Genomic DNA, 23,181 nt, shown 5'->3' on the forward strand with positions numbered 1-23,181 from the left:
TGACTCCTTTCAGATGTGTGCTTTTTCTATGTTTATGGCTGTATTGTTTTGCCCTGGACATCTATAATAAAAAGAGGGAATCCATACTTCGTGGTGTCCAGACTGAGGAGTCTGTAAATCCTAGGTCAAGCAGTGTCTCCTGGGGGGTCACTCTGCTGCCTGCTCTCCCTGCCTGGCTCCTCTCCGTCTCCACTCCCAGACAATTCCTCCATTTCTTTGGCCTTAGAAAGAGCACTAGTGGCCTTTTTGGGAGATAAATCTCCATTCTTTGATGTTTCTTTTTTAAATGTTCACTTCTCTTCTGAGAACCAGTCCATGTCTTACTGGTATTACCTGACTCCACTCACTTTCCAAGGATTCCATTCTATCCTTTAAACTCTTAAGAGATTTCTCAAAAACAGGTAGGCCTGACTGTAAAACCCTGTCATACAAAAGGGGTAAACCTGCATTTTTTGTGTGGGTAGTGTATTTTATATAAGCTGTTCCCCAGAAACAAGATGCTTCTTTAGTAATTACTGGGGGAAACAGTTAGAATAATGGAGGCTCTTCTATCATTGGCCCTGGTCTGGGTGTTTTAGGGTGATTCTCTCATCTCAAAAGTTGCTTAGTCCTGTATTTTCTTTGTTGGCGATCACGTGAATTTGGGTCTACCGTGTTTTCCCGAAAATAAGACTAGCCGGACCATCAGCTCTAATGCGTCTTTTGGCTCAAAAATTAATACAAGACTGGGTTAATATAATATAATATAATATAATATAATAACCGGGTCTTATTAATTTTTGCTCCAAAAGATGCATTAGAGCTGATGGTCTCGCTAGGTCTTATTTTTGGGGAAACACGGTGTGTAGGAGTTTCCACAGTTGTTTGCTGTTTAGTGCCGTTTAGTGGTGTAGCCAGAAAGAGCTCCAGTGGGAGGAATGATCTTGCGTGATCATCTGAAGAGACTCATTAATCCCAGGAACAATGACACCGGCTATAAAAACCAAGTACCACTTATACCATTAGATGAAGAGACTATTCTGAAATTCTCCTGTTATCAATATATTATGTTTAATATTAGGCTTCTGAATATTCAGAGTATCAGAGAATTGACGTTCTTATGTTTGCATTGAATTTTTTAAGTACAAAGAACTTTTCATCTTAACAAATTAAAAGTTTCCTACAGGGTCCACTTAATTAAAATAATCTATATGCAAGTGCATCGTAGGCATTGCATAAAATTTGGTTTCATCTCTGAAAATTTGGGAGTTCTAGGGAAGTGGAGATAGGTATTATAGAAATGGTCAATGATCCTAAAATCTGAAGGCTCCCATTCCCCCTTCCTCCTTTCCTTCCTCCTCCCACCCTTCCTTCCTTCTTTCTTTCTCTTTTCTTTCTTTCTTTCTTTCTTTCTTTCTTTCTTTCTTTCTTTCTTTCTTTCTTTCTTTCTTTCTTTCTTTCTTTCTTTCTTTCTTTCTTCCTTCCTTCCTTCCTTCCTTCCTTCCTTCCTTCCTTCCTTTCTCTCTTCCTCTCACTCTCTCTCTCTCTCTCTCTCCTTCCTTCCTTCCTTCCTTCCTTCCTTCCTTCCTTCCTTCCTTCCTTTCTCCCTCCCTCCCTCCCTCCCTCCCTCCCTCCCTCCCTCCCTCCCTCCCTCTCATCCATGTATATTCTTTCCCTGAATTTTATTCTTTGTCATTCTTCATGGAGGCTTCCCACACCATATCTCCCTGAAGCCCAGCCATCTCAGCACTTCTCATGGACTAGCTGGCCCCCACTCTTCTCACCTTTACCTGCTGGTTCCTCAAATTTGTCATGATCTCGCCGGTCCCTGGGCTTTGTTTTTCACCTGTGTTTTGTCTGTTTATATTCTATTTTCACCAATTGTTGAAATGCATTACAAGGATATGTATTGTCACGTACCTTCTCTCAGAAGTACATAGAGTGTACTGGCCTCCTTCGCCCTTCTTGCCTTCTTCATTGCTGTACTTCCTTCCAGGTTGTTTCTCTGTGTGTTCAACAGTGGTGCGTTTTGTTTTTTCATAGGAGACCATCTTGCAAATACTGTTCTGACTTGCTTTTTTCCTTACTACATAAAGCCAAAGAGGGACCTCACCGTAGAATGCTGCAGCTGTATAATGTTCTGTACTGTGGGTGTATGGACACTGTAGAGTGGTTTATTTAACCATTTCCTTACTCATGGACACTGGACATTTTGTTTTTCGTTTTGTTTTTGTTTTTTTCTTTAACTTCCCTCTGTTAAATATAATGCTGTAACAAACTTCCTTGTACAAGCCTGTATGTACTTTTTAAAGTTTTTCTCTTAGGATAAATTGATTCCCAGATGTACAATTGTAGGGTCAAAAACACATGCATGTTTAAAATGTTGATTTTATTACCATATTACCTTCCAAAATGGCCGGTCACATACCCACCCTTCTCCGTCACTAGCTCACTATCTGAATCACACTCATTTTTTATTTATTAAATTTACTATAAAATATTTCAGATACTATGGGTAGAAAGAAGAGCACCATGTAATGACATTAACAGTGTAGTTGAAGGCTATTTTGTTTCCTTCCCCAATTGCACAGTCCCTTTTTTTCTCTACGTTTCCCTATATTGTTCATACTTTTCTATATATGTATTATGCATGTATACCTTTGCTACATATTCTATTTAATGATCTTTTCAATGTTTTAAATTTTAATATTAGGATACTTTGTACCTTCTGTGGTATAGTTTTTACTCAGTATTAATTTGTGTGATTTATCTGTATTGATAACTATGGCCCAATACTAATGCTGCTTTATAAATTCTTGTTCACACCTCCTCGTGCATATGTGCAAGAAATTATGGTGCATACTGAGAAGTTGATGGATTTCACTAAGTATTGATGAAATGTTTCCCCAAAGGGGTTCCACTACCACCACCATCACCCTTTAGCAAAGTGTAATAGTTTTTGCATGTTTCCAACACTTGGTCTTTTCAGACTTTGCAATTTTTACCAATCTGATGGGTGTGAAAACATTGTCTCATTTTAACATACATATTTTAATGTTTTGACTATTTAGTACCCTCTCCTGGGAATTGCTTCATTTTTGTCTCAGCTATTTTTCTCTTGGGTTCTAGGCCCTTTTCTTGTTGGTTTCTACTAATTCCTTATCTATTCTGGATAAGATTGCCTAGGAGATTATGTGCATTGCACATATCTTCTCTTAATCTATGGCCTGACTTCATGATTTTATTGTGGTCTTTTAATGACTAGAATTAATTTTTGTGTGTGTTTTGAAGTAGGGATACAATGACATTTTTTTCGTCTCAGATAAACAGTTATCCCAGCACCATTTATTAGGTAGCCCATCCTTTCCAGTGGTCTGCAGTGCCCCTTTTGCAATATATGTCATTTCTATGTATGTGTGGAATTGTTTCTGGGTTTTCTATTCTGTTCTTTTGGTCTGCTAGTGAAGAATTCTTTCAGCTTTTGTATCCTCGGAAAAGTCCCTATTTTGCCTTTAGATTTTATTTCTTTGAAAGATATTCTTGATGGGTATGGAATTCTAGCTTGACAGTTTCTTTCAATACTTTTAAAGATGTTGCTACATTGTTACATAATGAGAAACCTGCTGTCATTTTTATTTCTCTGTTTATAACATTCCCCCTGACCGCTGGCTGCTTTTCTCTCTTTGTCACTGATTTTGAGCAAAATTAGATTATAGAATGCCTTGGTATAATTTTGACATTTCATGTGTTTGGGATTCATTGAGTTTCTTGAATCTGTAGGTTTATATCATCTATCTCTCTGCTTAACTTTTGAACGTAGGGGATACAGTTACATTAGCTTTTTTTTATGTCCTTGTCTACTAATTTTAACATTTGTGTCGGTTCTAGGTCAGTTTTGACTGACTGATTTTTCTCCTGAATATGGGTCATATTTTCAGGCTTCCTTCGAAGCCTGATAATCTTTGGTTGGATGATGGTCAGTGTAGGGTGCTAGACATTTTTGTATTCCTGTAATTATTCTTGGAGTTGTGTTTTCAGGTGCAGTTAAGTTTCTTAGAAACAGTTTGCTCTTTCAGGTCTTGCTTTGTTAGTTGGGACCAGAGCAGTATTTATTCTAGAGCTAATTTTGCCTCACCAAATGAGACAACACTCTTTTGGGTACTCTAGCCTGTGCCTCATGAATCATAAGTTTTATTTGTTTGTTTTTTGTTTTGTTTTTTGAGTCTGGTTGTTAGGAACAATTGTCAGAACAAGATGCCTACAATTTCAGACCCTGTGGACTCTCTAGGCAGTGTTTTCTATTCCTTTTAATTATTTGTTTTTCCTGGCCTTGGGTAGTTTCCTCACATGCAGGCACTGATTAGTACTTTGCTGAATCCTCAAGAGGGACCTTCTGCAGATTTCCAAGATTCTCTCTCTCTTGAACAATTTTCTCCTTTCCAGTAGTGTGTCCAAATTCTAGCTACTTTGATCTTTCCGGACTCTTACCTCGATCTTCTCAATTCAGGGAGTTTATTGGCCTCCACTTAGGTTCTTCTTATTACTGCAGCCTGGAAACTCCCAACCTCCAAATACAGGAATTGAGTTTGCCAGTAAATGGAAGTTCAGTGAACAGGAAAGCAGTACTTTCTGGAGTTCAGGTCATATATTGGATATTCCTGGCATGATGTAAAACCAGCAGATGTCAGCTTTCAGTTCTTTGTATTTCTTAAAGTAGCATTTTACTACTTGAAGAAGAAGTTCTTCAATTAGTTCTTAGGTTCCTAAGTCTTCAAAGAGTACTCTTACTTCTTGGAGTCCTTTTATCATGCTCCTGCACCGAGAGATAATTCGTGAAAATATGTCTACCAGGACCAAGTACCTTGACCCTTGGAGTCAGAGTGATAATTAAACATGTGCCCTTTTTCTGAGACTTAAGGTGCTAGCACTGTGCTGCAAGCCATTTTAGCAACTACGTTCTGAAGTAAGCTTCTGTGAACTGACTGGTTTAGATTCAGAACAGTTACCCTGAAATATCAACAATAACTCAATGGGAGAAAGTTTACTGACAAGATTTTTTTTTTTTTTTTTAAGATTTTTTTCATATTAGTAATGAAACAGTTGAATTTACTGCTCTGTAAAACTGATCTGTTGAACCCATAGTAAGACTTTCTTTATAGGTCTTCACTGCATCTTTAAACTATCTTTTTAGCTATGCGTCATTGAGGGCATAAAAAGGAATATCTCTGAGTGTTTAATTCTTTTCTATTTATGGCATGAGGTCCAACTATTCAAATGGGCAGCTTAAATTTGCTTTCATTTTTAATACTTGTTTGTAGTCCTTATGTATAACACAAAGCATGATAGAGACATCATGTTATTACCCAAAAAAGATGATTGACTTCCTCACTTTATAAAATTTTAGTATTTGATATGCACAGTATAAATATCCTTTAATAAAAACAATGCAGATTGCCGGCGGATAATAGTTTATTCCATGAGTCCACCAACTGGCCTGCCGGCCAGATCTAGTCCACTGCCTATTTTGCAAATAAAGTTTTATTGGAATACATCGAAGCCTGTTCATTTATGTATTCTGGCTGCTTTCTTGCTACAATGGCAGAGTTGAGTAGCTACAACAGAATTATGTCCCACAAGGTTTAAAATATTTACTACGTGGTATTTTACAGAAAATGTTTGTCAACTTGCGATTTATTCCATTGGTATTGAAGTGAGGTAAAATCTTAAGGCTAAAAACTAGGAATCAGAAAAGGAAGTAGAGATAAACTAAATAGTACTCTGGTGGGAGATTCAAGTACCATTGGGAGAGACATCTGAGCAGCAGAATTAGACCCTAAGCTTCATAACTACCCACCACTAAATATATTTTAAATACTTTTGCCAACCTCCAATTTGAAATTCAGATGTCTAAAGAGAGGAATTCTTAAGTTCCATTTTATGGGCGATAACTACATATTTAAGGTTGGCAATCATTTAAATTAAAGAAAAACCCATTATGAATTTGGTAATATAAATAAATTTAAAGCCATCTTTTAAGTTAGCAATTTCATTGCAGTTTTCCCTGCTGTTTATTTAGAGTTCGAAGAGAATAATAAGGCTTAAACATTGTATGGGGGATAAAAACTTTTGCCCACTCTGATTTAGATTCCACTATGAACTCACAGATATAAAGAGTCATTGTAGCATTTGTCTTATGAAAAATATTACTCATTTTCTCTTATTTCACCTGAGTAACGTTAGACCCATTTAATTTATTAATCAAACCTTTGAGTTAAGCTTCTTATCCATTTACTCTAAATTTGGTATAGATAGATGATGGATTCGATAGATAGGTAGGTAGTTAAGATAGATAGATAGATAGATAGATAGATAGATAGATAGATAGATAGATAGATAGATAGATATAGAGATAGAGATGGAGAGATAGAGATAGAGAATTAATCTGTAAAAGGTTTTTAGAGGGTTTTACTTTTTAAGATCAACAATCAATCTTGGGCTAGAAAAGCTTTAGGGCTTCAGCTTCTATTTACAAAAGAAATCATTGCCTCTGTTATGTGAGTTCATTTACTAATATAAAGTGCCTCACACAGTACCTTACACATAGTGAGGAGTCAGTACCACTTGCTGATAAATGACAGTTAAATTCGTAGAGGGACAGTTCTGGTTCAGAAAGGCAGGCTGTCATACATATTTATCTCCTTCCCCTTGAAACTCTACGAAAATAATAGTAAACAGAAATTTTTTAACTCTCATTTTAATTGAAAATGAGAGTGGGGCCGTTTAGTAGACAAAAGGATTTAACAGATTGTGGAATACAGAGAATGAATGGAGGGGTCACAGTCAGTAACACAGAGCAGAGGCAGCTATGGGCAAAGAGAGTGTCCGTCAGCTCTAGAGAGCCACCGAAGCTCCCGGACGACGAAACCAACAGTGGAAGGGGAACCATGTGAATGAAAGTCTTTATGCAGAATAAATGTCCAGAATCTAGGAGTCTTTTCCCCAGACAAGTAATTTTTGCGAAATCATCAAAATAAGTGAATTGGCTCTGTTCCCACATTTAAGGGTATTACTTCAGCTTCAATCATACAGCTCTCAGCAGTCAGTGTATTGCTTTATTTTTAAATATGAACGGACACAATGCTTGACTAGAAATTTGAGAAAAGACTACAACATTATAGAGTGAGATCAAGATTTGTTCTTTTCTTAATGGTAGGAAAAAATGACTATGAAGAAAACAGATTAAACAGGAAACAAAAGAAAATAAAAGAAATAGTGGCATCAGAGAGGCTATCCTATTCATGTAACAAGAGCAAAATGCTATAAAAATAGAGGGATCAGAAAGCAATACAAATGTTCTTGGAAATTAAAAATGTAGTTGCCCAGATTTTTTTTTTAAAGTTTAGTGAAGTGGAAGCGAAATTGGATGTAATAAGGACAAGTTGCACGACCAAAAAAAGAAAAGCAACCTGTTGTGTTTCCAATTTATTTTTTTATTTCTGTACTAATTTTAGATGAAGCATGCAATCACCTGTGAAATGTTTTGCATTAAAACTCGACGAAATAAAAAAAAGAAAAAGAAAAACAAAATAGAAAATAAGACCTTTAGAGGATCAATCCAAGAAGAGTAGGAATTCCAGAAAGAATAAATAATAGAGACAATGAGAGGAATGATTTACAGCATAGCTATTTCTTGTAGCTGAAGGCCAGCCAAACATGTAGTTTCTAGGAGCCCATGAGTTCCTCACGCAGTGAATGAGAAAAGATACACACCTGATTATGTGTTATAAAATTTTACAATAATGTGAGACAGGCCTGGAATCTTTCAGAGAGATTAAAAATTGAATAGCTTCAAAGGAATGAGACTCAGTGCCCACAAGTTTCTTGTCAACACTGGGTATAAAAACCCCTGGAACAGTGCCTTCAGAGTTCTGAAGGCAACTGATGTTCAGCCTTAAATTCTTTACCTAGCCAAACTATCAAGTGTGCAGGTGAAATGCACATTCCAAGTACCTAGGTGCAAGTTTCTCTTCCATACTATTTTTCAGATGTGTTCCAGAAAAACAACTGATTAGCAGTGGGATCAGGAAACTAACTCCTTTGCAAGCCACAGAAACCAGCTCTGGTTGACTTAAGCAAAAAAGGAATTTATTGCAAGGATATTGGATAACCCACTGAATTGTCAGGAAAATTAGAGAACAGACAGGAACAGGAAGGATCAATAGCCAGAATCACAGCCAAAATGTCAAACCAACGGAGTCCAGCAGCACTAGTCACTTCTCCCAGACTCTCACAGCCATCACCATTGGTCTGCTTCCTTGCCAGAGTGACTCCAGATTCCAAATCCTGGGTGATGTGTCTGCCTGTGCCAACCTAGATAATGGCCTTGGCCCAGGGTTCAGGGAAGCTGGGAATGGGCACTGGCGGTCTTCAGCATCTGTGGTACACAGGTGGCTGTGCCTCCCACCAAGACTGACAAAGCGGGAAACTTCTTAACCACAGCAGGGCAGGTTCAGAGACTGGGCAGTCAAAATGACAAGTGTCCACCTCCGACTTCAACACTGCAGAATGGGAGGGAAAACTGCAGAATGACAGCCATGCAGCAGACAGACTTGAGGAACAGTTGAGGGTCTAGACAACAAGAGGTGCGAGAATTTTAGGCAGGAGAAAAAGTGGGGACTTGATAGAATACCTGACAGGGTGGAGAGTTGGCAAAAGTTGAGGATATCGTGAGGGCAAATGGTGCCATCGAGCAGGAAAGAGAATTGGAAACTCCAAAGAAAACAGGAGCTGTGCAAGAAAGGAAATGCAATCTCAGTGTAGTATTCGACTCTGCAGTGAATGATATCTGTACGGTCAAAATGCCCATCACTGGTTTTTAATTTGAATAAAAATAATGATCTAACTAGTGAGAGAAAGGGTAGAAGAGAGGTGGGTGTGGTGTCATTGAAGAAAGTCTACATAAATAACAAAAATGGCTAAACCAAGAAAGAGCTTTTTAGTTAGAGATACAGAGGTGACCACTAAGAGAAATAGTAAAATTGGTTCCCTGGGGTGGTAGCCATTATAAGCATTCTGAGCTAGTGGATTTTTAAAAGCCATGTGTATTTACTTATTTTTAAATTGTGGTAAATTATTTTTAAAGACAAAATAAATACATAGAGAGGAAGGCAGTCACCAATTCATAAGTAAATGGCTTCTGTTCCAAAAGTTGTGAGTTAGTTTGAGGTCCCTTTTCCTTTAGAAACAATACTATATATGTGGTTAGATTTCCAAAAATAAATACAATTTATAGTGAAGTTAAAATACCCTAGGTGGGTAGCTTAAAAATCAAAAGAAGAAAAATGGCCTAAGTTTGGGGGCCATTCTAATAATCCAGCACGAATGATGGGGGGATTTAGCTGAGGTAGTGCGATGGGCATTCAGAGGAACAAATCAGAGAAAAGAGAGATTCTGCTCACCCACTGGTGGTAGCTGGGATGTGGGGTTTAAGGGGAAATCTCCACCAAGATAAATGCAAACTTGCTATTCCTGTCACCACATGCCTCTGTCAGGGCCTTCTGCATGCCCGTACAGTTCACCAGTTCTCCGAGATAATTTGGTTTCTGATTAGAGTTCTCACCTAATAGCTCATAGAGACACTGCTCCTGTTAGATGATGAATTAACCTCTGGCCTAAAAAGCCAGAGAAGATCTTAAAGCTCTTCGTCTTTGGTAATCTCATCTCGGAAAAAGGTTGACACCGTAAATGTGGTTATTGGCATAGCGTTAAGAGACCGTGACCTGGCGCCTGCTTCATCTTCTGCACCAAAGCCCCTCCCTACCCGCCATCACCTCCAAACCAGGGTCCATCCATGTCTCTAAGCCTCTGCTGGAGCTTGGACAGCTGCTCAAGTCCCAACTCCACTCCCTTCTCTGCGAGACAGAGCCCATTGGCCTCCCAGGACTTAGCTCAGGCACTGCTACCACTAACTGCCCTCTCCAGATCTCTACTCACTCTCCTTTCAGCCCTCCTGTACCCAACTGTGGGCTCATTGCAGTGTTGATCACGTATTTCCTGTTACTTGTTTGCCTGTAACCTCTTATATAGTGCGGACCACCATATCACCTTTCCAATCATCTCCCTATGCAGGGCCTCATACACAGCAGACTATAAATAATTGAATGGATTGAGAAACGGTCAGCCACATTCAGTTAATATGTAGTAATCACAGCTGGAAGCTAGGTATTCTTTTCTTAAAATCCTCAAGCCCTAACATAACCCACTGACCTGATGGCCAGAATCCAAGTGAGAATCAGTCAGCCGCTGTCTGGGCTCCAGCTGGAGATTCCCTCCGTTGGGTTATTTCACTAATGTACTTAATCTGTTCTTTTTATTTAATTTCCTTTTTTTTTTTTTTTTCCTATTTCCCTTCTTCCTCTGTTCAAAATGTCCTGTCTCTTGTTTGGCTTTGAGACAAAATGTATATGATAGTTTTTTCTTTCCCTTGCCCAGATCTGCTGTTAACTGGGGTGAAGGGAGTTGAGTTTAGTGTTCACGCCGTGCCTTTTTCTTGACTTAATTTTTCCTGTGGCTCAGTTGAATGGTAGATAAGAACACCACTTGCCTTCACCCCATGAAGCTGGGGTGCCCTTTCTGTAGCATAACCCATTTCTGTGTTGAACCCATAGCCATACAAATTGAATGGAACATAAGATTTTCAATAGTCGAAAAAATAAACTACCAGACTTCTTTTGTTGAACCTCAAATGGAAACGATTTTTGTTTTTCTTGTTATGCAAGTAACCCACGCTCACTTTAAAATGATTTAGAAATATAAAAAAAAAAAAACTAAGAAGAAAATCACCATAATCGGATCACCCAAAGATAGTCAGACTATTTAGTATGTATCCTTAGATGTCTTATTCCTATGAATATAATTTTTCTACAAAAATACCATTCACATCTGCTTTAAAAAAACATATATAGGGGCCAGCCCAGTAGCTCAGGTGGTTGTGTGCTGCAGTGGGCTACCATGTGCCGCCATGAGCTGCCCGCAGCCAGCATGAGTGGCCGGCAGCCGATGAGAGCTGCTATGAGCGGCCGACCAACCAATGACTGGCGACAAACTGTCTGGGCGGTGGGGGGACGGTGCAAGGTTCGTAATACCAGCATGGGCCAGGGAGCTGTGTCCTACACAACTAGACTGAGAAAACAACGGCTTGAACCGGAGTGAGGCTTGGGGGACTTACAGATGTGTATCATTAATTACATAGCATTCCGTTATATAAATGTACAATAAATTGCTGAATTTTTCTTCTGAGACTAGGCATTTATGTTGGACATATGTGGAAAAATATAAATATTCGAAAAACTGGTTGTGCTGTTTTTACTAGACAAACCCTGGGAACAACATAAATGTTCTCATATACCATGTTTCCCCAAAAATAAGATCTAGTCTGACCATCAGCTCTAATGCGTCTTTTGGAGCAAAAATTAATATAAGACCTGGTATTATATTATATTATATTATACCTGGTCTTATAGTAAAATAAGACTGGGCCTTATATTAATTTTTGCTCTAAAAGACACATTAGAGTTGATGGTCCAGCGAGGTCTTATTTTCAGGGAAACATGGTCCTCCAAGAAGTGGAAGAATTGCTAGATTGAAAGGTAAAAATTTAATGTGTATATAGACACATCACTTTTAAAAATACAAATACTACAGAACTATAAATATGAGATAAGTATCCCATATTTTAATTCTCAGAGATTACCCCCACTAACACTAGATATGAATCTTTCCCGACCTTTACCTCTGTGGATACATGGAAATTTTTGTAGTGAGTTCTGTAGTTTAATAATTTTTTACCCCTATGAGATCATATTATGTATATCTTCCTGCAACTTTAATTTTAACCCCTTTATATTTCTTGAGAATCTTTACAAACATTGCAGGATGGTAATGTTGTAACTTTGTGATTTACCTATCAAGCAACATTTGGAATTTATTCTTTGGTTCATTCAAAATAAATAGGTAAATGTGACTGAATGCATGCCATATGCAAGGCTCTGGGGAAACTTAAGTTGCTAAAGACCTGAGCTTTTGGTCTAGTGAGGAAACCTGGAGCTTATGTGTTATAATGGAAAAAATCATGCCCTGGCAGCCAAGAAGTTGCTATGACAACAGAGGAGGAACCTCTCAACTCTCCATCAGTCCAGGGAAGTTGTGATCCCTGACAAGTTACTTGAACAGACCTGGGTTCAAATCCTGGTACCTGTAACTTATTAACTGAGACTATCGGTAATCTTTCATTTCTGTGCTCAGTACAAGATGGGTATACTAATACCTACCCCACAATGTCATCATGAATATTTATTGGGAAAATGATTATAGTAGAGGAGTGTTGAATGTCTGTTGGTAGGTGTCTGGTTAAGTAAATAAATCGTGGTATATTAATTAATAGAATATTATGCAGCTATGAATAATAAGGTCATTCTATGTGTACTGATAGGAATCTAACTCTGAGATGTGTTATTACAGTAATATGTGGTTTGCTACCATTCATGTAAAAGTTTTTTTTAAAGGTGGGAGCTATATATCTATATGTGTACTTGTATTTACATAGGCTATCTAAAAGGATGTCGAAGTAAATAGTACTTGCCTTAAGGAGGGGAAGTAGGGCTGGAAAGTAGGAGAAAGATTTGCTTGCTATGTACAGCCATTTGCGCTGTTTGAATTGCCATGTGCATTTATTTAAAGGAAAAAAAATTTTAATTATGTAACTAAAACTCTTTAAGTGTAATCATAAGCTAAGATGGCATCAATTTAATACACTTCAAATATTTTTATGTGGAAATGTTTCACAATAATTTTATAAAATGGTTATAAGCAGGGACTGTGGTGTAGGCATGTTTACTGGCTGTGGGGTGTCGGAGGAGTTATTTAAGCACTCTAAACCTCAGTTTTCTTCTGTAAAATAGGAGATAATAATAACTACTTTGTGAAGTTGTCAGATGATAACACAATCGTTTGGAAAGCAATTAACATGGTGCATGACGTATTGTAAGCACTCAAATGTTCATTGTGTTCTAGTTAATACTAAAAGGCTATATCTATCAAGACCCTTGGTTGCCACAGGTAGTAATCTGCCTCAGTTGTCATCTAACAGAAAAGGAAGTTTGTTGGCTTACACAAATGAAAGTCTAGGGCAGGACTGCTTTGGGGTATGGCTGTGTCTGGCCACTTCCCTTGAAGGTACTGGGACTCAGTCCGTTTTCAGCTCTTCACTCCCTTTTCATGTTGGATCAGTTCCCAGGTAGCTCCAGGTATACACCCTAAGGCCGAATAACTCCCAGTGAAAAGAACCCAGTACTTTCCAACAAAAATCCCAGGATTGATTGATACACCTTGCTTCGGTCATGGGTCTATCCCTTAACCTTAGTCAAGGGACTGGAATGCACTGATTGGTGGGCCCAGATGGCAGTACTCACTTTTGTAACCTTGATGGAAGGGTCAGCTTAAGATGTTGAGCAATGTCTGGCCTTTATCTTCAGGTGTAGAGACATAGAAACCACCAGAACTAAGAAAAAATAGGGGTAGCAAATGCCAGGCAGATAGAAGCTATGGATGTTCCCCACAGCCCACTGCTTGGCTACCTGGCCATTAATCCTGTTGTTTTCATATGTATTTTCAGAAATGCATAACAGTGCAACCATTTCATTCCAGAACAGTGTGATTTTAGTGGGGACTGAGTTTCCAGAGAGGTGCTGTGTGGATGATGTGCATACTCATGGTATCCATCCAGACTGACTCCTGCTGAGGACCAGGTGGCTGGGCCTTCTACTAAGCACCAGATAGATTAGTTGCTCAACTAGTAGGGGCCGTGGAATGTGAAGATCTGTTTATAAGCTGAATAACTCTCAGTTCAGCAAGGTGTTCACACTAAAAGCAAACAAAAAGGAGACAACCGAGAGCTCTAGGAGGTTTTCCTCTGCCCTAAGACTCGGCCCAGGCAAGGGGGTGTAGGCAGAGACTACCTGCACTGTTCACATCCTCCCATCTACTTTTTGGTTTGTTTTACCGAGCATGTGTGCTTGAATTGGCTAAGGTAAGCAATAAAGTAATAGTGCTCCATCATATATTAAAATTCTTAGCCCTTCCCCAAGAGTCCAATTATTATACCCATCCTCAGATCTAAGACCTGCAAGTACTCTGTGGTCCTCTCAAGTCCAGTTCAGCCCCCACTCGCAAACAAGGGAAGAAAGATAATGGCAACCCAATAGCACCATCCGTTTGGAGAAGGAAAATGACAGAGCGGTTGCCTTCTATAGCCCGTCATGCCCTCCTCTACAGGAATGCTGGCACTTGGTGACTTGCTTGTGGAGTCAGTATGGCCCCCTGATTTCTACCCTCTCACAGCTCATTTCTTTTTGGCGTAGGTGTATAGGCTTAGTGGATGATTCTCTTAGAGCAGGGGTGACCAAACTTTTTTCAACGGTTTTCACCAAGGGCCATATGCGGTAAAATACACAAACAGCCGGGCCACTCACTCGAGGTGAAGTACATATTGCCTAACCTGGTTTATTTAAGTAAACTAAATATATTTTTGGAATTTGTTGCGGGCCAATTAACAATGGATTGTGAGCCGCAGTTGGCCCACGGGCCGCAGTTTGGACACCCCTGGTCTAGAGGGTGAGAATCATAGGCCTTTGTTTTCTCAGTGTAGGAATTATCTGGCGATAGAAGTGGCTTTAAAAGTGAGTAGATTTCCTATCTCGTATTTAGATTTGGTGAACTCTAGGCTTTGGTGCTTGGTAGCCAGAGTCACACGTCCTCACTCATCCTAGTCCCTAAAGTTCCAATCTCAGTTTCTTAGCAACAGAGTCCTGGGAATTTCCCTGGCCTACAGTTTACTGCTTCCATAGGCCTTTGCCTCGAAGCAATTTTAAACAGCAGCCTGGGATGGGGAGGCAAAACTAATATATCCCAGGCTGCTGGCCAGTGGGTGGTTCTTTATTGTAAGGGTTCAAGGACAGTACAGTGTTCAGGTCCCAAACCCTTTTCCCATTTGCCTCCTCCTGTGGACTTTAGCATGGGCAGAGACTACAGCTCTCTATCTTCTTGGGTTACTTTCTGCCGAGACAAAAATTGTCTCCATGGCAAAGCTCTTTTCTTACGCTAAACATTTAGGTAAGCCTGCCTCAAGTAAAGCTTGTCTCTATCAGTAATAATTTCCTGAAGGCCAGGAGAGGTGACCATTGCACTCAGGCACTCTTCCACAGGCTTGGCAGTCTCGCCATTGCACCTTAACCCATCTTGACTCAGCTAATCGCACAGGCTGTCACTTGCAACACTTACTTTCAGGTTCTCAACTCAAAGTGCTCCAAACAAAAAAAGAGGCTTTATTGGCTAATGTAATTGAAAAGTCTGGGGAAGACCAATTGTTGCCCCTGGTGTACCACCTGATCCAGAGTTTTGAATGGTGGCCTCAGACCCCATTCTCTCCACCTGTCCACGCTGCATTCCCCTGGAGGCTCCATCCTCAGGTAGCTCCCAGCTGCCAGCTTATCAACTTAACTGGGAGGGCACACACACTTCTTGCCATTAGTTCCAGAAAAATGCCCAGAGTCGGCCTTTGTTCACCCAGCTTTGGTTGTGTGCCACCCTGGGCAGTCACTGTGGGGCCAGGGGAGGGGAAGATGGACCACAGTGATTAGCCAGGCCTGAGTCACCTGTGTGCACTTAGGCTATGAGAGACAGGGCGTGCTTCTTAAAGAACAATCAGGGAGCTTGTCCTGATGAAGAGGGAATTTTGGTGGGCCAACTAAAAACAACAGGCCCATACAAAAATTAGAATATTGGGGAGGGGAAAATGAAGTTGAGGAAACGAATTTCCAAATTGTCATTTCTAGGCCTTTAGAGTACTATTTAGCCAACAAAAAGACAATGTGTGCCACAAATGTAAGCCACATAGCAAAAAATGAAGAGAGAAGGATATAGGTGAAATAATAATTTTAATACTATTTTACTTAATATTTTATAAAACCAAAATACTATCATTTTAACATGTCATCAGTATTAAAATTATTGAGATATTTGACCTTTTTGGTACTTAGTCTTCAAAATCCAGCGTGTATTTTAAATTTATAGCACTAATCAGTTCAGATGGGCCACGTGTGACTAGTGTCTTCCTGTAGTGAACAATACAAGTTTAGCTGATACCATTCCATAGAGAAGCTGAATATTTGTCATCAGCTGATAAGTTATTACTTGCATTTTTGTGTCATGGGGGGTTATTTTTAAATTGTGAATCACTAGAAGAATCTGCCCTAAAGTGAGTTTAAATACATACATGTGGAGTGTCTGGTAGGTGCCACATCTATCTGAACATCCATCATACCCATATAGTTAGTGCTCAACAATTACTTCTTTAATTGTCTGTCTTCTCTTTGGGACTCCAAGGCCTACGAAGGCGGAGACTCATCTATCTTCCTTATTCTGTCCCCTGGGTCCAGTTCCCAGTATGTAGAAGACACTGAGTGGATATTTTTAAAGTGAAATGAAAGTAAATTTAAAACTTAGGTGAGGACTTCTCATTTGCCAGGTTTGATGACAAAATGGCGAAACTAATACTAGTTGAAGCCCAAGGCTGAGTATTTGGTACTCTGATGAATGACCATTTGTAGTCTGTGACTAGTTGTGTTACTGTGCAATCACTGTCATTGAATGTGTGTGTGTAGAGAGAGAGAGAGAGAAAGAGAGAGAGAACGAGAGATGGATAGATAGATAGATAGATAGATAGATAGATAGATAGATAGATATTGGGTACCTACAGAAACCCAGGCTCTGTGCCAAGCACCAGGCATACAAAGATAAATGGGAAACAGTCCCTGCCTTAAAGGAAATGAAAAACAGGTTAGTAAAATAACTTATATCCAATAAGGGTTGTGATACAAATAAACACAGCATTTGGGGAGCACAAGGAAGGGGGTTCAACTCAGGTCAGAGATGGAGAGAGGCAGCAAAATTTCACTGGAAAACAATGAATTTAAGTTCCATGGTGCCTGCTATATTCTTAGTATCTAACCCCATGCCTGGCACATATGTTGAATCAATGAATAAATGAACAAAGTGGCTCCTAAACCTAGTCCTAAAGAATCATTGGATTTGTCCATCTGAGTGACATGATCATTGCAGGTAAAGAGAGAGTTTGCTTGCCAGCCCAGCCCTCAGATCTGGAACCATGGCTGTGGGGGATGGCGAGACCCTGACTAAGTGGGGCAGAGTTGGTGAGAGTGGGCATGAGCCTGCAGCATTTGTCAGGGGCCAGATCCCAAACAGCCTCACTTCCTTTGATTGTCTACCTGACCGGGGCAAAACGATTGTACTTTCTTATTCCAGGCCAAGCGAAGGCTGGAGCTAGGAGAAAGCGGTCATCAGTACCTCTCAGATGGTTTAAAAACCCCTAAGGGCAAAGGGAGAGCTGCACTGCGAAGTCCAGACAGTCCCAAAAGTAAGGATTCTTTCATCTCTGATGCTCTGGGGTGTGGATTTCCAACTTTCAAAGCTTGGGGCTGGACGGGTGCCAAGGTGTGAACAATTTTGGCATGTTTTGTTCTTTTTCACTTCTTGCTGTGCCTATCCAAAAAATAAATACAATGTCTGCAGACACCCAGCAAAAGGTTTACAGAGTCCCTCCAGTACCGAAATACTGGCTTGAGGGGAGGCCTCTGTAAATGTGTGCGGTTTCATTTTTCAACTCAGAATTCAAGCTCTTTGGCACATTCTATAATCAATTTTAATTTTAACTTTCCTCAACCGACATCACTTCAGAAACTGGGGCTCACGGGGTGTAGACAGACTGTGCCAGTTTAGTAATGTCTATATCAGCCCAAATCTCTAGCTCGGTGTAAGGCGGCCTAAGAATTCATAGAGACCAGTAAATTGCAGCTAGTTTCCCTTCCTGTTGAGTACAATCACCGTTTCTTCTGGAAAGAGAGAGAAAAGTAGGTTAGAAAAAGCTAAATAGTCCCTTAACGTCTCTGGCATTCAATGTAAAGGCTAAATTAGACTTTGTTCCCTCATTTCCTGTAGTTTATGAATTAGGCAATCCACAAATTGTGTGTGCTGCTAAATTAAACCCTTGACCTGTGCACCTGTAAGAGACTGGATACCAGATTAAATATAAGAAATTTTATTCAAGAAGGGTGGGGAGATTTGATTAAAAGACTTCCAGAGAGTCTTCATCCAAATGAAGCATTGCTTGAAGTATGATAACCAGCGATACATAGAGAGACACTGGAGCCTGAACGGCCATTTGAAGAGGGTCTGTCTGCACCCCATCACGAAATGCTGGAGAGATTCGTAACCTGGCCCCATCAGGTTAGGCTCCACGTGTGCTGATTCCATGGGGCTACAGCACTTTTTCATTTATTCAACAGATATTTTTGAGCACCTACTATGTGTGAGATACTTCAGTAGCCCCAGGTAATAGGGTAAGCCAAAGTAGAAACCACTGAGAAATTCACAGTAAAATGCTTTCTTCAGGGATTTTTACTGTCCCTTTCTTTTCTAATAAAGCAATTTATAGCTTTCTGTAACTTACAGCAACAACAGCTTTGCTTCCGATACTAATACTCGGGCTGCAGTGGGAAAGGGGGCTTGCTTAACTGCAAGAAACCCTTCATTTCTTTACCTTTCCCCCTACCCTCCACCCGCTCGGTTTTTGTTTTTCTTTAAGCTCCAAAATCTCCCTCAGAAAAAACACGGTATGATACATCACTTGGTCTGCTTACCAAGAAGTTCATTCAGCTACTGAGCCAGTCGCCTGATGGGGTCTTGGATTTGAACAAGGCAGCAGAGGTGCTGAAAGTGCAAAAGAGAAGGATTTATGATATCACCAATGTACTGGAAGGCATCCACCTCATTAAGAAGAAGTCTAAAAACAACGTGCAATGGATGTGAGTATGAGTCACGCCCCCCCCCCCTGCCCTTCCCTGCCTCTGATGGGGTCTTTTCAAACATGGGGCTTCCCCCCAGTCCCCACTTTCACATTCATGCCCACACTTCATTCCTTCGCTCTCCTACTCTTTTCTACACTCTCCTTCTCTCTTCCTTCCTCACTTTCTTTTAGGCCAGAAGTTCAAAGTTTCTTTACAAAGAGACTTATTTTGATATTGTCAGAGGTAAAAGGGTTTATGTTCGATTAGCCTCAAGCAAGGGGGCCGTGGCATGAACCAGGGTCCTGCAGATGTAATGTAGAATGCCATTCATTTGTTACCATGAGGTCTATATGTGAGCTCACGTGTGTCATCTCATCGATGCTCACCCATGTTTTGGGCTTGTCTCTCACAGAATTTGCAAATTAACTATGACTGTGTATTTACACCTCTCTGTATATGTAGAATCGCCAGATAGCTTTACCCATGGTTCTAATAGCAGATTAAGTCACTTTCTGTGTAAATTAAGGCAAGACTGAAATGCCGTAGTTCCTTCTAGAAAGCAGAGGTGATAGATTATCACCTATACACCCACATGTATAATTAAATGTATGATAATGTCATTTATTAATTATGGACAGAGCACTGAACCGCCAGTATTTTAGAAGGAACTATTAAAGCAAATTTGAAAGAATAAATCTTTTATGGGGTAGCTTTCAAAAAATACTACTTCAGATATGAAAAGATGAACAGGTAACTTTTTTGTACTTTTTTGGAATTTTGTGACGATTCGGTGATCCAAATTGGCCTGTGGTTTAGAGAAAATTTGGGGGTGTTGATCTGTGTTCTTAAATGCAGCACATCTATCTGTTTCCTTAACCTCCTTTTCCTTTTTAGTTTTTGGTATAAGACCATCAGAAATTACCTAGCTCTTTTGTGTTTTTGGATATTTTGTTGGATATTGAATCATTCCATCTTTTTTTACAAATTTTTCTGTCTATCTATGTCTTTTCCCCTTGGTAAGCATGTGGCAGGAGGGACCTGCCTTTCTTTGCCCCTCGAATTTGAGCCTTCTGAAGAAACAGGCCTCCGCTAGAGGAAAGAAACCTGAAAAACAGCAGTGTTTCTTCACTTAATTTCTATGGTGTGAAAAGTAAAGGACTGTATATATGAAAAAATACGTATAAATGTTCTAATTTTAACACTTGGCTAACGAGCAGTGTGACCGCCTCTATCAAGAGGGCACATTTACCAAAAGGACCACTTCTCCCTGCCCTCCCTTGATTGTCCTTTTCCCTCCCCCTCTTTAGCCTCTCAAGTAGCCATGAAGAGTCTGTGTTTGGGTTTCTAGGGGCTGCAGTCTGTCTGAGGACGGGGGCATGCTGGCCCAGTGTCAAGGCCTGTCAAAGGAAGTGACCGAGCTCAGTCAGGAAGAGAAGAAATTAGATGAGCTGATCCAAAGCTGCACCCTGGACCTCAAACTGTTAACCGAGGATTCAGAGAATCAAAGATATCCTTTGTGGCGCCTGATCATTGGGGGTTAGTGCTTTCTGGACTGTTTACAATCTTGACTTTTATGCACAAGATAGAATTTTACTGTGGTTTCATGTGTGTGTGAGAACCTATATATCTTTGTATTAGAAGTCAGTATTTCTGGAGAGAGAGTCATCAGACTATCATGTCTATTTTGATAACAAGGAGGGAACCGTTCTATAAAGCATTTTATTCCTGTGTGATTGGAACATATGGATACACTCATAGCGTAAGGCAACACTATTATAAGATACGTATGGTGTCAGTATTAATATTAATGACAACATTTAGCAGATTCAGCTTCGCTTCCCAGATTTTGGGTGGGAGTTAGCTGTCATTGTTGGGGTTCTCACATTCTATTTTCTTTTCATCAGATATTGGAGCAAGTGGAATTTGTTGAATCTGTCTGATTGAGCTATAGTTGAAGAAATTAAGAGTATAAGAAAATCATTCTATAACTTTTAAAGAGCATTATGCTGATTCACAACACCAGAAACTCCTCTCAGAAGCACCCCAAGGCCTGAGAAATCTCAATTTATCTGTTCACCTGTAAAAATGAGTCCTTTGAATAAAAATATAAAGAGCCAGTTCTTGTTCTCAGCTGGCTGACAATCTGTTGACCATCTCAGGGAAGCTGATTGTTTACCATCTCACTTCAGACAAAAGACTGGGGAGAGTACTTCATTATTTTTGGCAAGAAGAGTTTGCAATATTCTCAGTTATTAGTAGAAGACAAAAACCAATATTTTCCAATATTTTAAATTGCCCCATCTCTAATTTTAGTTCCAAATGCCTGATTGTTCCACATGTACATTTGTGAGACAGAAAATAAAATATGTCCTGCCCCGTTTTTACTCGTGTCTCCTCTAACAGGCTTTCCCTTGGAGGGTGTGGCGACATTTATTTTCCAATTCAGGTAGTTTTTTGAAATTGCAATTGTTCATTTCCTGTTGACCAAAAGATTAACCTTGTCAGCTGGTGATTAGTGAGACGAAGAAGAGGTGTGCTAATGTGAACCCCCAGTGGTGGTCAGAGTGGGTTTAAGGGGAAGAAACAAGAATAGCTGTAGCTGGGCTGTTTCATTCATTGTTTAGTTGGGAGCCCCAGCGAGGAGGAGATGTGGTAGTTACATGACTGACAGCTTGTGTTGTTTATAGCATTGTCACCTACATTAGCTTTCTCTGGGGCCTTTGTTGCAGAAAATGAAACCTTCTTGCAGGGGGCTGCTAACCCAAGAAGCAAATACAGGAGAGAGCCACAATAGAAGCACTTTTGAGTTTGTAAGATTCGAGAATGTGTTTGCACAATTTATTTCAATTTGCCATTCAGTTCCGAATTTGGTACAGCTTGTTCACAAATGTGTTGAAATTTTCCTTCCTGCAGCATGTTGAGTAATTGTAGATGAGTTTTTATTTTAATAAGTTCTTGTCACATAGCTTTTTGACAGTGGGGCTGTGGAGTAAGTACCTGCTTATCAGTTTCCCCAGTGTTCTCAGTTAAAATTCAGAACTGTCAAGACTTCTTATAAAGGTACCAGTTGACTTCCTTGATGAGAAAAATGGTGACCTAAAACCTAGTAGAATCCTGTTTGAGCAGTCCTGGTAAGCTCAACACTGAATTGGCTGTTGTCTCAACGATTGAGACTTAAAGAAGGTAGTCTGTGATAATGCCCCAAAATGTATCTGCAGGTTTGGGGTATATGTGCTTTTTTTCGGATCAGTAGGTTCATGGTTTCCTTCATTTTCTAATAAAAAGCTACTATTCTAAGGGACATTATTTTCTCTGGGCTCTCTTAAGTCCTATTTCTGTAATCAACATGTTCGATCACAGACTCTCTATTAGCTACATTCTATTACCTGTAGAATTGCCTTCATTGAGTTGTGACTTGCTATTTTATCCTAGGCATTTTGGGGTGGGTTAATAATTTAAAAATCAACTGGCTAAAGATGTTGTACGTTAATAATGTTACTCCGTGTCCCTTATATAAGAAAGCCATGCCACCTATTCTCTCTTAGTGCCAAGTAAAAGCCTGTCTCTCTAGGCAAGTTTGCATGAGTACTTTTATTACATAATAAGTACCATATTCTTTCCTGGTATCCTCTTAGGTTTGGCTTCCAGAGCACTTAAAAGAATTGTTCAGTGCTCAGAAGTAACTACCACGAGTACTGAAATACTATTTACTCTCTTTTCCTAAATCAGTGTTTCTCAAATTCATTCAGGTTGCAGAGCATCTGGAAGCTGCTTTCCTCCTTGTGAACACTGAAATATTGATAGCGTTAATAATGTGATACAAAGGATAATTTTTCTAGCATAAATTAATGACACTCTTATCTGTAGACAATATAGAATCACAACCAGCCCAGGTGCACTTAACAAAACAAGCTGCCTGCCGGACCAGTCTTCTGAGTTCTTCCACTAAATATATCTGTTTGCTACTCGTTCATTCATTTATTTGAGTGGCGGCAGACACATAGTTATGTAGCAGGTAGAAGCTATTGGAGTTTCCAAAAAATTATGATTACTAGAGCTTAATTTTATGTTTAGTTTTTTGTAAATTGGGATCTTCCATCGTGCACTTTGAGTGACAGCACACTTTTTTTGGAGTTCCAGTTCCTCTGGAATACCTCTGCTCCAGAGGAATCTGGTTTGAAAATCCCTGACCAAATTAGGTTTTGGTTTCTTTTGATACGTCATTTTAACTATTCTGCTTCTGTGTTTATTTCAATATTTTAAATAGCCGTGGACTTTTTAA

At 39.7% G+C, this 23,181-nt stretch overlaps 1 protein-coding gene across 4 annotated transcripts in view; it reads left to right on the forward strand.

The window, feature by feature from the left end:
- E2F3 (E2F transcription factor 3) overlaps nucleotides 1–23,181 on the forward strand; it is a gene marked incomplete at its 5' end in the record, with an annotated part of 74,911 nt that overhangs the window by 44,609 nt on the left and 7,121 nt on the right. For 2 of the 4 annotated variants that reach the window (XM_081056371.1, XM_081056373.1), the window contains 3 exons: nucleotides 17,359–17,470; nucleotides 18,698–18,917; nucleotides 20,248–20,406. In XM_081056371.1, the coding sequence (XP_080912497.1) occupies nucleotides 17,359–17,470; nucleotides 18,698–18,917; nucleotides 20,248–20,406 (491 nt within the window). The remainder of the gene's footprint in view (nucleotides 1–17,358; nucleotides 17,471–18,697; nucleotides 18,918–20,247; nucleotides 20,407–23,181) is intronic. The other 2 variants (XM_081056372.1, XM_081056374.1) reach the window with 1 other exon arrangement.

Source organism: Rhinolophus hipposideros (assembly GCF_964194185.1).
Source record: "Rhinolophus hipposideros genome assembly, chromosome: 8".
Taxonomy (NCBI): domain Eukaryota; kingdom Metazoa; phylum Chordata; class Mammalia; order Chiroptera; family Rhinolophidae; genus Rhinolophus; species Rhinolophus hipposideros.